The sequence below is a fragment of the Daktulosphaira vitifoliae genome, unplaced genomic scaffold, assembly GCF_025091365.1.
Source record: "Daktulosphaira vitifoliae isolate Bord-2020 unplaced genomic scaffold, ASM2509136v1 Scaffold_3, whole genome shotgun sequence".
Lineage (NCBI taxonomy): Eukaryota > Metazoa > Arthropoda > Insecta > Hemiptera > Phylloxeridae > Daktulosphaira > Daktulosphaira vitifoliae.
In genome coordinates this window covers 45,342,956-45,357,295 of record NW_026099574.1, presented here as the reverse complement: position 1 = coordinate 45,357,295, position 14,340 = coordinate 45,342,956, and the positions used below count along the sequence as shown (strand labels likewise).

The window sequence follows — 14,340 nt, the reverse complement described above, 5'->3', positions numbered from 1 at the left end:
TTTTACATTTTTAACTTTATAATGCTATGACATATTGAAAAGTGTATGGATCAACATTATTTTTTTATGAGAAATAATATTTTTTAATAATCCCTTTTTCATTCGACATACTTTATCTTAATTAGGATATTAATAATGAACTAGCAGATCATGTAGCTTTTGGAATAATCCACCAATTTTTTTTAAATTAAACACTATCTAAAGATTTGCATCGAAGCGTTTATTTTTAATAGTGATTTTAATCACTGTCAGATATCATTATACTTGATCCAACTATACTACGGCACCACTTGTGCCGCGACCCCTCTGTGCTGGGTTTTTTTTCTTTTGGAAAGCTTAAAATTTGTTGTTGATTTTGTCAAATACACCAATTAATTACATACGAGAGTGATTATTTTTTGTTATGTATTAATTTCTAAATTATTATGTAATGATTATTTTTTTTCCGCCTTTTTGCCCAATTATTTCGAATTAGCCAACCTAGTCCTCGTCTTCTATATTATTCATACTTCTGCGTTTTCTTCCCATATAGTTACTTTTATATCAGTTGCAACAACTTTCTTTTTCCGCTCTTTCTTCCACACACTTATTTTTCTAATTTAACTGCCTTGTCTTTTTCTCTTCTTAAAATATAACTATAGCCGCAAATAGGTTGAGGCTCTTTTTTGCGTTTCATTTAAAATTACAAGATTTAAGGTAACTGAATGGTTGATTACATTGCCGTCCAGCGACAATACTTATTTGTCAACTTTCCCGTAAATTGTTCTACTTTATATTTTTTACGTAGTAAAACTGTCAAAATGTTTCTTAAAATTATAGAAGAAAACTTAGAGACATTTTACTCAATCGGCGTCTAAACTTCGTTTTGTACTCCAGAACAAGTTCTAAATGTATAGATGACTATAAATATACCATGTATAAACTTTCAAAGTACACTAGCAGTCGTGTTATTAAGAAAGGAGCAGGATAAACTTAATTAATCAAATATTGTTATATCATATTGAGCATATTTATTTTTGACTAATATGTATAAATACAATTAAATAAGTTTTTTAAGAAATTTAAGAAGTTTGTATCCAATATTATCTAAAGTTTAAATTATAAAATAATATTAAAGAGAATAGATCAGCAAATAATAAATATTATTCGTTGAATAAGTTAATATCATGATCTTTATATACCTACAGTTGTTAAAGTAAGGAAACAAGTCAATTTTAACGAACAATAAAAACTTTTTGTAATGTTCTTTTCTAGATCATTTATAAAATATCAATAACTCTTGTAATTCTCCGACCATACAAATGAATACATTGCTTTAAGAGTACATTTCATTCTTGCCTTTGTAATAAAAAACCCATATCTCAAATAATAATTCTATAACTGCTGACCATTTAGTCGCTTTCCGTATGTATGATTTAAAAATGGTAGTTATGATTCTCCATCGCCGTTCCAGTCAATATCAGGTAATAGTAGTTTTAACACACTAATTACACTAATAGTAAAGTATGCTTTTATCATACTTATTATTATTACATATTATTACTATTACATTCGTAATAATATAAAAAAAACAAGTACTTTGATTTCTAGTTATTATTTGATTAGTAAAGTTACTGTGTGAAAACTACTTTCACCTAATATTTACTGGAACGGCGAAGGTAGAATCTCGGCTGGTGATATACAGTTGTTGGAATATGTCATTTTCCTTATTTTTAACATATTTAATAATCAAAATCAGTATTAATGTAAAACAATTTTTTTTTGTTCTTAATTATTTTTTTTATATGTAAGTACTATTTTTTAATAATATTAAAACTTAGAAAGATAGAAAAAGTCTAATTGCACATTTGAAACACATCGCGAAAAGTTGATTTAGAATAGTATATTTTTGTTTCTGATAAAAGTTCCTTGTAGTCCAATGTATAAAACTTATAACTTTGTTAACTGTTATAACTTTATCAAAAATGACCAAATCAGTATAATTTTTTTTTATTTAGATGCATGTCTATCATTTAGTTTTTTTTTATAAATCTAACCCTTTACCTGCTCACAAGAGGGATTCAAAATGATAACTTTTTTTTTTTTTAGTAAAAGTAAATCATTAAAATTAATTCAGTTCTGGATATTTCTTCAATTGTAGAATCTTTTTAAATACCAAAAGTTACTAAGAAATGATTACTATAATTTCTATTTAAGTGTTTTATTATGATAAAAATACAAATAATTAATGAGTTTTTCTGATAAATATACTTTAAATAGTAATTATAAAGTTTCCTGACTGTATATCAATCTTAAAAATAGCATTGTTTTAATTCTCATAAAATTTTCTATTTAGTGATGTCAATTTCAAACTTGTAATTGAGCTAAAAGTTATGGTAACATATTCAATTTTTTTTACTATAAACTTTCACAAAACTTTATCAAAAATTTTTCATCAACTTTAAAGAACCAAAAAAATAGGTTAAAAATGAAAATTTGGACTGATTATTTTTTAACATATTAAAAATCAAATCAGTAATAATTTTAAAACAAATTTTTTTTTATATGTAATTAGTAATAATATAAAAAATTAGAAGTTATAGAAAAAGTCTTATTGCAGATTTGAAAACAACCGAAAAATTGATTTAGAAAAGTATATTTTTGCTTCTGATAAAAGTTCTTTGTAGTTCAGTGCATTTATTTATAGTAACAAACAGTTTTTATTGAAATTTATTGTATCAAGCCCTTTAAATTTTTATACACGAAAAAGTAAAGCAAAATATAACTTCTTTATTATTTTTATAATTTCTCCGTATAAATTACAATATTAAATTATTGAATATCAATTTCATACTAAATTTAATAACTATAATTAGTTATTCATATATTATATTTTAAAATCAAAGAACTACTAATCAGAATATAATTAAAGAAATAAGAGTTGATGTTGCTTTTGGAATAATCCACCAATTTCTCTAAATGAAACACTATCTACAGATTTGCATCGAAGCGTTTCTTATGATAGTGATTTTAATCATTGCCAAATATCATCTATACTCGACTAGATACGATTTGTCATCTTTTGACGTATTGTTGAAAGAAATCGGTCCAGTGAGAGCTGAGAAAAAGTGGCAACAGACATAAAAAANGTATGTTCGGAAACTTGTGAAGATGGCATTAGTAACGTGAGAAAATCCCACCATTATTTTACTGTTATTAATGGTGTAGAAAAAAAAAAAAACAAAAAAAAAAAAAAAAAAAAAACATCATGGTAAAATTAATACCTTCTCAGCTTCGCATCGAAGCTAAAAAATTGCCCGTTAATTAGTTCTAAAAAGATATAACAAAAATCAAAGTAAGTATATTATTTATTGATGTAATAGCGATCGCTGTAATTCAATCAGATTGATAAAAGGGCAGATAGACGATTCTTCATTGATAGGAAAATTTCGTGAATCCATAATTATTATGTAAATATTATTTTAAGGAATTTATATTATTAATAACTAGAAAGTAAGAAACATTATAATTATTAGAAACTATAACATTGTTTACTGAGTATAAAAATAAAAAATGAAGAGAAACATGTGGAATGGTAAGTATATGTGAACTGATGATAGGCTAGACGAATAACCGAGAAAATATCAGTGGCCCCTCGTATATATATAGGCCTACATTATATGATAGGTGTAGTAACTTCTATATAGTTCTAATACTACGATAAAACAACTATAAACAATATATCAGCCACAAAATAATAAGTAAAATATTTACGTTAATACGACACTGAAAAAAAATTGATGAGCAAAAAAAAAAAAAAATTAAAAGTCCTGGAGGGCCTTGAGGTTAGGTGCAAGCGGGTTAACGAAGTATAAATCTCGGTGGTTCCTTTTTTCTCAATCAGATTGCGTAAGTACAAAATGTCCATGAATATATAAGTGATTACTATGGTTCAGGTTCGGTAAACTAATGTGAGCATAATTCATTCCTGTGACTTTTATATTAGGAAAAAGAGTTACTCAAATGAAATTATTCATTAAATGCGCGAAGACACAGTTAGTAAAAGTCTATTGTAGTTCTCGACTGTTAGCGTTCAAAAGCATACTTATGAGCGACGTGTACACAACTTCGATCACAGATAGAATGTGGTGTTGTTTTGAAAATTTTATCTATCATTGATATCATATCAGAATTATCAATTCGAAAAAAGCGTGTTTTTAAAGTGCATTCGACAGTAATCATGTTTTACCGATCATATACGAATGCACAAAAATACAAAGCAATGCATATGCGTGTAAAACGATAAAAAAGCGGACTATGATAGTGTCTACTTCTAATTCATTTTACTATGGTTGTAATAAACTGTAGCAGTTTACAACGATTCACAAGAGATGGTTGCTAGAGTGTAGTTGCAGGGGCTGACGGTGTGAGCTTGCGGCCAATATGGAATACAACGCCATTTCTGGAGCGTTGTATGCGTATCTTTTTTACTAGATCGTACTCTTAATTAAGTGTATTAAATGATTTCTATAAAAGAACTACTAAAAATTAATTTAAGAGAATTAAAAGTATATAAAATATGGAAACCCATACTAAAAAGATATTGACAGTTATAAAACAACAAAAATACTTAAAAATAAATTAGTATAGAAGTACCTGGCAATAGACAATATGTTTTAGTGAATTCGAAGTTTGTTTTTGTTTAAACAAACATTTAAGTTATAACTATAATTTTGATTCAATATAGTAAATAAATAATTTTGAGATGAAATGTTATTAAAAATTTACATAAAAATTGTTGTAAACCATAGGGAAATAATTTATCATCTAATTTGTGATTATTGCATCTAGTTAGAGCATTGAATAAATATTAAGTTAGATAATTTAACTTAAATTCTACTTTGTTTTAATATATAAATTAAATACTAACAATAAACAGATATTTTAAGTAGAGTAATGACCTGCTAACAATAATGATTATTTCATAAATACTCAAGGAACAATATTAGTAAAATAATTAATTCTATAAGTCACTCGAATTTTGTTATAAACATATATAAGACTTGCAATAATTACATAAAATAATAATTATTTTTGAATGAACTACTTACAGGCAATAGGAAATGTGGTAATCAAACATACATAAATAAATAAATAGAAGAAATATAATCATTTTTTGAATTAACAGAAATTTTTTTCCATGTAAATCAAAACTAAAATAGAAAAAAAGTAATGTACTCATTGAGCTTACCTACTGCTTCCATATATTCATCGAAATGTTTACTAGAGCTTAATTTATATTTCTTATTTAAAAACGCATCCATGATGAGTGATTAATATTTAGAAACAAAATAACAATTTTTTTTTAAATTCAGAGTAGTTAAAAAGTAACTAAATACACTCTCGACTCAATAACAAATTAATGTGATTGTAACGCTTGAACCGGTTCAGACTATTCTCTTTTTATCTCTACTGTTTCCCTCCTACTTGCTTCTCAAACACATTAAAAATAGTTTACCTTCGTCTTTTTCAATGCCATACAACGCTACAATTACACTATAAAGCATACTTCAGCATACTCTGAACTGAACGGTATTTTATTCAAATGGTATCAATATATGGTTCATATGAGAATATGAGCTAAATACTTAGTGAGTCCATAGGTCAAAGAGCTTATGAATTTTTTACTACAGTAAATAATTGTTTATACAAAAATATGAATCCATTAATAATAACACATTAATTTCTCTAATATAATTCAAACATTTTTGAAACAATGCATGTTATATGAACACAAATCTTTGACTAAAATTCTTTTAAGTAAAAACGTTTAGTTTTCTTCTCTTATCTTAATTTAATAATAGTTATTATTTCAGAATAATTCAATTAATGACTGCAAGATAATCATTATATTTATCCATTGTTAAAAAAACAAAAATCCCTATCATTTAAAATTCAGATTTTAAATATAGTTTTCAATGTTTATATAATTGAATATGATCATTGTTAGGTATACATTAATAATATATATAGACTATTATAGTTTAATTATCATAGTAAATGTATGGTCAACTAGACAATTTAGAGAAAAAAATTGTAGTTTTTTGTTTTTACATTAAAATATATACTTGTATTGTTTTACAAGATAATATACTGTCTACATTTAATCCATATTTCGTTTTAAAATGTTAAAATAAATTATGTTATAATGTGAAATGGCTCTTCCGAAAAATTGGTTACCATACAAATATGTTGTACAATTGCTTAAATATGAATAAATTTAGCCAAAACCTCTAAAGTAAAATTATCTTTAAAAGATCAATTTTTGAATGATCAATAAACGTCGCAATTCTCACAAAATTCCTTAATGAGTACTGAGTTAGTACTTGGCAAGTTTCTGGCCAAATGTTAAACAATATAAATAAAGGAGTAAGGAAATGTAGGGCAAAATTAAAATTGCGGTAAAAAAATATCTATCTATAATTATGAAATCAAAATGTGTTAAATATATTTAATTATACGTATGTTAGATAAAATATAATATATTCCATTCAAATTATTATATCTTATATTACTTCCAATGATGTAAAAATTATTGTTATCAGAGTTACACATTTTATTAAATAATAAATTTGATATTAAATAGAAATTTATGGAAATTCAAGTGGGGTTTAATTATAAATAACTTAATTCAATTTTTAATTTTGTTAAAATAGATTTCAGTAATTAAAGCACATTTAAAAAATCAGTTCGAGCAAGACGAATTCATACAATTTATTTTGTTCCACTAAAAACTTAAAGTTAAATAATATTAATATTGTAAATGTTATTTGTTGCATTTATATGTGAGGTTATAACAATAAAACTCATATATTATTATAATGTATAGTATTCAACATTATTTCAATAATACCATTTTTTGGTAAGTACATCGCCTATTGGTAGGTTTTGTAGAGTAGAATTACAAATTTACACTTTATCCGATAAATGTTTTCATTCAATGCAAATCTACTACTTTCGAGAAATTATGGTATTTGTTTTTAGTTTTGTAATTAATATTTAATTATTAATTAGATACAATCTGTGAACTTTTGATGTATTGTTGAGAAAAATCGGTCGAGTAGGAGTTATTTATTAATAGCAACAAACATGGGCGAAACTAGAATAACATTTTTGTAGAGTTTGCTTCATTAATTTTTACCGCACCATTATTTTTATATAATTAACAATATTTATTTTGTCTAAAGTTTCTTACCCTTTTTAAACAATTACAATCTTAAAATAAATTTGAAATTAAATATATTTTATATTGTTTTTAGCTTCGATGCGAAGCTGAGAAGGTATTCATTTTACTATGATGTTTTTTTTTTTTTTTGTGTCTGTTACCACTTTTTCTCAGCTCTCACCGAACCGATTTCTTTCAATGATACGTCATAACTTAAGCCATAACTTTTTCAAAAATGAACAATTGAATGTAATTTTTTTTTTTATATAGATGCTTGATATTTTTACCTATCATTTGGTATATTTTTTTTATAAATTTAACCCTTACCAGCCCACAGGGGGGATTCAAAATGACAACTTTTTCAACTTAACTTTTGAAAGTGTTCCGGAAATACTGACACTTTTATATATATCTTAAATTAAAGCTAATGTAATATACTTTATTATGAAAAAAAAAATTTCCGACTTTATTTTGTCTTCACGATGAAAATAGCTACTGTATGCTATTTTTGTGTTAAAATTCTCAATTTTATATTTTACATTTTTAATTTTAAAATGTTATAACTTTTTAAATAATGTATGGATGAATATAATTTTTTTACGAAAAATAATATTTATATACCTCTTTAATTCGACATAATTTTTTTTTAAATCGGACCATTTCCCTTAATGCAGGAGGGGTTCAAAACATAAAAATGTATAGAGAAAGTAGAACTTTTACACTTAATTTTTGAAAGTATTTCAGAAAGTCTGACACTTTTATATATATCTTAATTTAAAGCTAATATAATTTACTTTATTATAAAAAAAAAAAAATTTCGGACTTTATTTTGTCTTCACAGTGAAAATGGCTTTTTGTGTGAAAATTCTCGATTTTGTATTTTACCTTTTTAACTTTATAATGCTATTACTTATTGAAAAGTGTATTGATCAATATAATTTTTTTATGGGAAATACTATTTTTTAATAATCTCTTTTTCATTCGACATACTTTATCTTAATCAAGATATTAATAAGGAACTAGCAGAACATGTAGCTTTTGGAATAATCCACCAATTTTTTAAATTTAAACACTATATAAAGATTTGCATCGAAGCGTTTTTTTTTTTATAGTGATTTTAATCACTATAATGTATTTATCTAAATAATGCCTTTACAATTACCCTACTTCACTCTATGTTAAAAAAGTAATAACATTTTTCAACTTTCTTGTTCATCAGTAAAAATAACAGTTTTAATTAAAAAAAAAAAAGCACTATTAATAAAAAAAATGAAATTTATGGGGTTCATATCTTTTTAATAGAAAATGACGAGTAATTTTATTCCAAGTCAGTAATATAACCTTTTTTTGGTTCTTAAAGTAAAGGCCCATTAATATAATTTTTCATTAAACAAATTGCCAATTACAAAAGAAAAACAGATAAGTTTATAGAATACATCCCTCAATATTCTAGGTCAGGCTATCTTTTTTAATAAGAAGTCTATTTTTGTTAATAGTCATTTCATAAAACAAAATAAATACTAATAATATATTTTTATTACAAAAATTTTAATTATTTTAAGGTAAATATTTTTATTAAAAGTTATTGTTGATATTGTTCATTGAATATTTGGGACATAAAATCAGTAAATAACATTGTTTTGTTTGGATGATAGCCCAAGGATATAGTTTGTTAAAACAAAAATACATGTATTTATAGATTTTATTTAATCATTTAATTTTCAGTTATTAATAGATTATGTATTAAATTTATTGACAAGAGTTAATACATTGATCTTTGATAAGGATTCTTAAAAAATTTGTATAAATAAAGAAAAAATAAATTTAATAATTGCCTTTTTTTAATATTGAAAACATTGTTTATTTTTAAACTTGAAGTTGTAGATGTATTGAGAAATGTATATATTTTTTTAAATTACTATCATTTTTTTTAGTATATTTTTCTTTGTAGTCTTAAAATAGTAGGAGTGAAAAATATAATAGGGAGATTTATAGAAAGTTAAAGTTACGATTTATGTATACCTAAAAAAACTGTCTATACATTTTGATTGAAATGTATAAAATTTGAAAATTTCTATTAAGATAAAGAAAAATCGTATTGACATTGAAAAAAAGGATTCATTAAAATATAAATATATCTACAATTTTTAACGAAAATGTTCTATGGAAATTTTTTAAATATATTTAATCAAAAAGGCTATCAAAACAGTGATTAAGATTATCTATTAATTATATAAATATTATGGTATTATCACCGAAATCATGAAAACATAATTTTATTAATGTCTATGATTATATAATGTTGTTAGTATGCCACATATAAAAGTACAATTTTAATATCAAAAAATACATAAAAAAAAAATTGTATTTTTATTTTTAATTTTAATTTTATTAAATTTTTTTTTTTAATTTTATTTTATTAAACTTTTAACAAGGGTGTTTTGAGAATTAAATTTGCACATTAAAACCATTTTATTTTATAATTTAAGTTGTCTGAGATTTTACTTTATTACCTAATTACAAATTAATTTTGTTCTACTTGGATTGATGTAAAAATGTTATATACTCTGAGGTTAAATATTTTATATTTTATTCATTTAAATTTATCGGTTTTAACAATTTAATAAAACTAACTATTGGTTACTTTTATAATTCACAAAATATTTAAATTTACATTTTCAAAAAAAAAATACTTAGTAAGTAATAGTGATGAATAACGTAATTTTTATAATATAACTAGAATTGGCTGTAAAACGTCAATATCATAAATTTCTGTTTATATGAGTAATTTTAAATTTCAAATTTATTATTTTCTATTTATTTTACGAATAAAAATATTCTTAATAAATAATTTAAATTTAAAATTATAAAAAAAAAGTTGATGCTTATTTTAAATTGAACAAATACAGTAAAATATTTTTAATGTAACATACAAATTGGCTCGATTGCGAACTAAATTAAAGAAAACTGTATATTTTTCATAATTGAGAACATGAATTTCTTTTTATAACAAACCGTCATTAATTTTATTGATATTTTAAAAAAATAGCATTAACTTACCCAAAGCCTTCATGTAATCATCAAAATTTTCACTGGAATCCAGTTTATACTTTATCCCTAAAATGAGAGACATGATATAACTGATAAAATTATTTTCCAACAGCGTAATTTAAATTAAGTTAATCGTTATAAACGATGATCCCAATATGGGATAGCTAGTCAGTAGTACGTTTAAGTCGAGGTGTGTGAGACTGGCTTATTTATAACTTTTGTTCAGCGTTCATGGTACTTTGAGTCGACGGTGGATCTAAATCCTAGAGGGCGATATACCAACACATAGTACACACACCTTTGACACTATCTCCTCATTATACAATTATCTACCACTTGAATATTTCGTCCTTGAGTTTCAATTAAAAACGATTATTATAGGATGATTACAACAAATATCAACATTACATGAATTAAATCACTTAATATAATAGTATAACAGAAAAATATGAGTTAATTCTTTAGTGCATGAGTTATTCTTGTATAAATTATATAGAGTTATTCTTTTGTAAAAGGCTAATAGAAATTTAATGACAATGAAAAAATATTGCACATGATGAATGGTACATTATGCACTTCGTAAAAATTTGTATCATAAAAATAATTTTGTAATGATACTAGACATAAAATCAATTTTTCAATTTTTTCTTTAACAGAATTATTAAAAATTTAAAAGCAAAATCTTATAATTACATTTATTATTATTATTTTTTTTTTGTTAAAAGGTCATAACTCAATATTCTTTAAAATAACTTAATTAGGGGAAAGAGTTAAATAAAAATGCCATTAAAAATTAAGTATCATTTCTTAGAACTGTATAAATCAGTCTATCAAAATTAAAAAAAAGTTTATTGAAATACTTATAACTCAACATTTTTAATAATTTATTATAATTTATCTCGAAATTAAAATAAAATTTATGTAGATCGCTAACGAACAAAAAATTTAGCTATTGAATACTTATTAGTCTTAGTTAATATACTATAAAAATAGAAATTACTATTGGATAGATAGTATTAATCCTTTCAACTTGACTTATACTTTAAAGTAATACATCTTATATCAACATTATTTTGATTTTTCAATATACTTTATATACAGAACTGTGTTAACGGGAGGAAACAGGGGTAATTGTCCTTGGACGTCATAAAAATATGAATACATTTTTTTTTTCATAACATGTATTTCATTTAAAAGTATATTAAATATGGTCACTAATGAAAACTATAAAATTAAATTGTAATAATTAAAATGAAATAAAAGGGAGAAACGGGAGAAACGGGAAGTTTCCTATCAATTTTCTTAAATATTAAGGAAATTTAAATGACCGATTATAATTTTATAAAATAGTAGACCAAGTACTTATTCAGTTACAAGCATTCTAATACATAAAAGTGGGTATGTAGAATGGTGTATAATTATACACCATTATGAGCTATAACTAAAAATTTCATCAAAATTATTATTTTAGGAGAAATGTAGTTGTTAATGATAAATCAATCGCTCAGTATATGTATATATTATATTATGTTGATAAACTAAAAATAGTTTTTCTGTTGTCTTATAGAATATAATGAAGTTTATTAATATATTAAAACGATGTAGAGAAATCATTAAACTATACAAAGTATACTAAAGTAATACTTAAATTATCAGGATGGAGTATTAAACCAACTCTAGTTGGAGTAAGAATTTTTAAGAAAACAAAAACGATATTACATTGTTTTTCTAACTATTACACCAGCTACCACTAACGTAGTAGTAGTTGAGATGAAAAACTTGAATCAATATTATATACAATAAGGTCGGCCATGCGCAGACATGTATAAAGGAGTATTCAAAATAGAGTCTAATGGCTTCGGTTTATGAACAGCTGACTTCTAAAAATAAAGTAATTAGTTAATTAATTAATTGACTCCTTCAACCAATGTTTAACGATATGACTTGTCACACAGAAATTATTGGGAAGAAAATTTAACAACAAAAAGTCATAAAATACACTTCTGCATTCTGCAAGAGTGTACTTATATATATATATTAATTTCATAAAATTATACAGATAATTAATATAGTTCGTTGAAACACTTAAAAACACCAATATAAGTAGTTTAGCTGCATTTTAATGGCTTTGTTTAAATTTTTTAAAGAATTTACATATTTAAAAAAATTTAATTTTATTAATATTTATTTTCTAAAAAATTATAGTACACCTTAATCTTAAAATAATTATGCACTCTTTGTTTATTTTTGTAGATTATAGTATATTAAATTAGTTTTACACACACGGTAACCTTACAGGAAATTCAACATAGCCACAGTAGAGCGCATGGAAAAATGTGTGCGCATGCGAATTTATGTCGTAGATAATTTAAGAGATTTGATGAGCGACATGTTTATAATAACTGTTCCACAAAGCAATGGTTTGCATACATTTTGGGTGTCTTAAATTATAATGGAATTGTCAAACAACCTTTATGCGAGTACGTTAGTAGGTTTTTTAATAATTCAAAAAAATTTTACATGATTTTTCTGTACTTATTATAATAGAATATTCATTCACTTTCACAAATAATCATAAAACCTGTAGATAATATAGAAATAGTATTTTTTCTTAGAGTACTTAATTAGTTAAAAATTATTTAATTTGTATAACTCAAAAATTTATTATGGATGGTGGTAAAATAGTGTCGGTTTTTGAAAAATATTTCTCACCCTCACCATTGGTCAATCAATTAAGGAGTTTTATTGTGAGTATAACTTATACATATATTATTATATATTTCAAAATTCATCTTACTATTAATATACAGAATGGTCAATTTAGAATAAGTCAGTCATAATTTCAGAAACTATTAAATATTTTCAATTTTTTTTTAAGTAATATATTGTTTGACTAAAAAATCTGCTATAATATATTGTTAAATAATTATTTTTAACTCTTCAAGAACATTAAACCTAAACATTAGTTTTTTTTAATGAGCATCCCTATTATATGATATTTTTCATAAATTTTGTTTTTATTATGTTTGATGAACCATTCTTTTGTTAATTCTTGTTAAACTTTAATAATTTTTGACCAATTTTAGCTTTAATACAAAACTGAGAAGGTATTATTTTTACTATGATTTGTTTTTTTTTTGTTTCTGTCACTACTTTTTCTCAGCTCTCACTAGATCGATTTTTCTCAACGATACGTTAAAGGATCCCAGATTGTATCTAGTTGAAGAAATTACCCTCAAAAATTGAAAAATTTTCCCTCGTTCCCTGTAAATAGTGAAATTCCCCCAAAATATTACGATTTTTAAAATTGGTAAATTTCGACAGTTTTTAAACTTTTTTTTCTAAAAATTGCCATAACTTATTAAAAAATTAATAAATCCAAATAATTCTTTTTTATATTGAAACCATAGATATTTCTCTTTCATTTGATATAAATTTATTAAAAATCTGACTTTTGACCTGACCACAGAGGGGATATAAAAAATAACAATTTTTACACACAAGTTAAACTTTTTCAAATCAATTTTTGAACATTTTCCGGAAATATTGTCACTTTTATTTAATCTTAAATTCAAGAATATGTAATATACTGTACTATGAAAAATAAAAATGTCGAGATATAGTGAACATGGTCACGATAACCATGTTCACAAAAAATGCTACTTTTGTGTTAAAATTCTTAGTATTGTATTTTAATTTATTTTAATATACCTTATAATGGGTACATTGATTTTTATGAATATTATATAAAAATAATGGACATTGAATATAAAATTAAACTTATTTCAATTTTTTTTCTTTTAAGTCGAAAAAATTAATTTTAACATTTGAATCAGCTTAAATTGCCAATTTTATCAAAAAACATAGTAGAGACATTGCATAGTAGGGTCCAGTATAGATTTAATCTGACAGTGATTAAAATCACTATCATAAGAAACGCTTCGATGCAAATCTGTAGATAGTGTTTAATTTTAAAAAATTGATGGATAATTGCAAAAGCAACATCAACTTCTATTAAAATAAAATACAAAACCCATAATTATCATACAAAAATAGTATATTTTTCAATATGGTAGCCATTTGCG

At 23.8% G+C, this 14,340-nt stretch overlaps 2 protein-coding genes across 3 annotated transcripts in view; one reads left to right on the top strand and one right to left on the bottom strand.

Annotated features, from left to right (window-relative positions):
• LOC126902639 (fatty acid-binding protein, muscle-like) overlaps positions 1–10,503 on the bottom strand; it is an 11,995-nt gene extending 1,492 nt beyond the window's left edge. Inside the window, exon 1 of one of the 2 annotated variants that reach the window (XM_050680115.1) lies at positions 10,265–10,503. In XM_050680115.1, the coding sequence (XP_050536072.1) occupies positions 10,265–10,337 (73 nt within the window). In that variant the 5' untranslated portion in view covers positions 10,338–10,503. Of the gene's footprint in view, positions 1–5,230; positions 5,480–10,264 lie in introns of those variants that run through there. The other variant, XM_050680117.1, reaches the window with a different exon arrangement.
• Positions 10,504–12,606: 2,103 nt separating this feature from the next.
• The window catches only part of LOC126902642 (neo-calmodulin-like), a 22,494-nt gene continuing 20,760 nt past the window's right edge, over positions 12,607–14,340 (top strand). Inside the window, exon 1 of the mRNA XM_050680121.1 lies at positions 12,607–13,002. Within this exon, the coding sequence (XP_050536078.1) occupies positions 12,922–13,002 (81 nt within the window). The 5' untranslated portion in view covers positions 12,607–12,921. The remainder of the gene's footprint in view (positions 13,003–14,340) is intronic.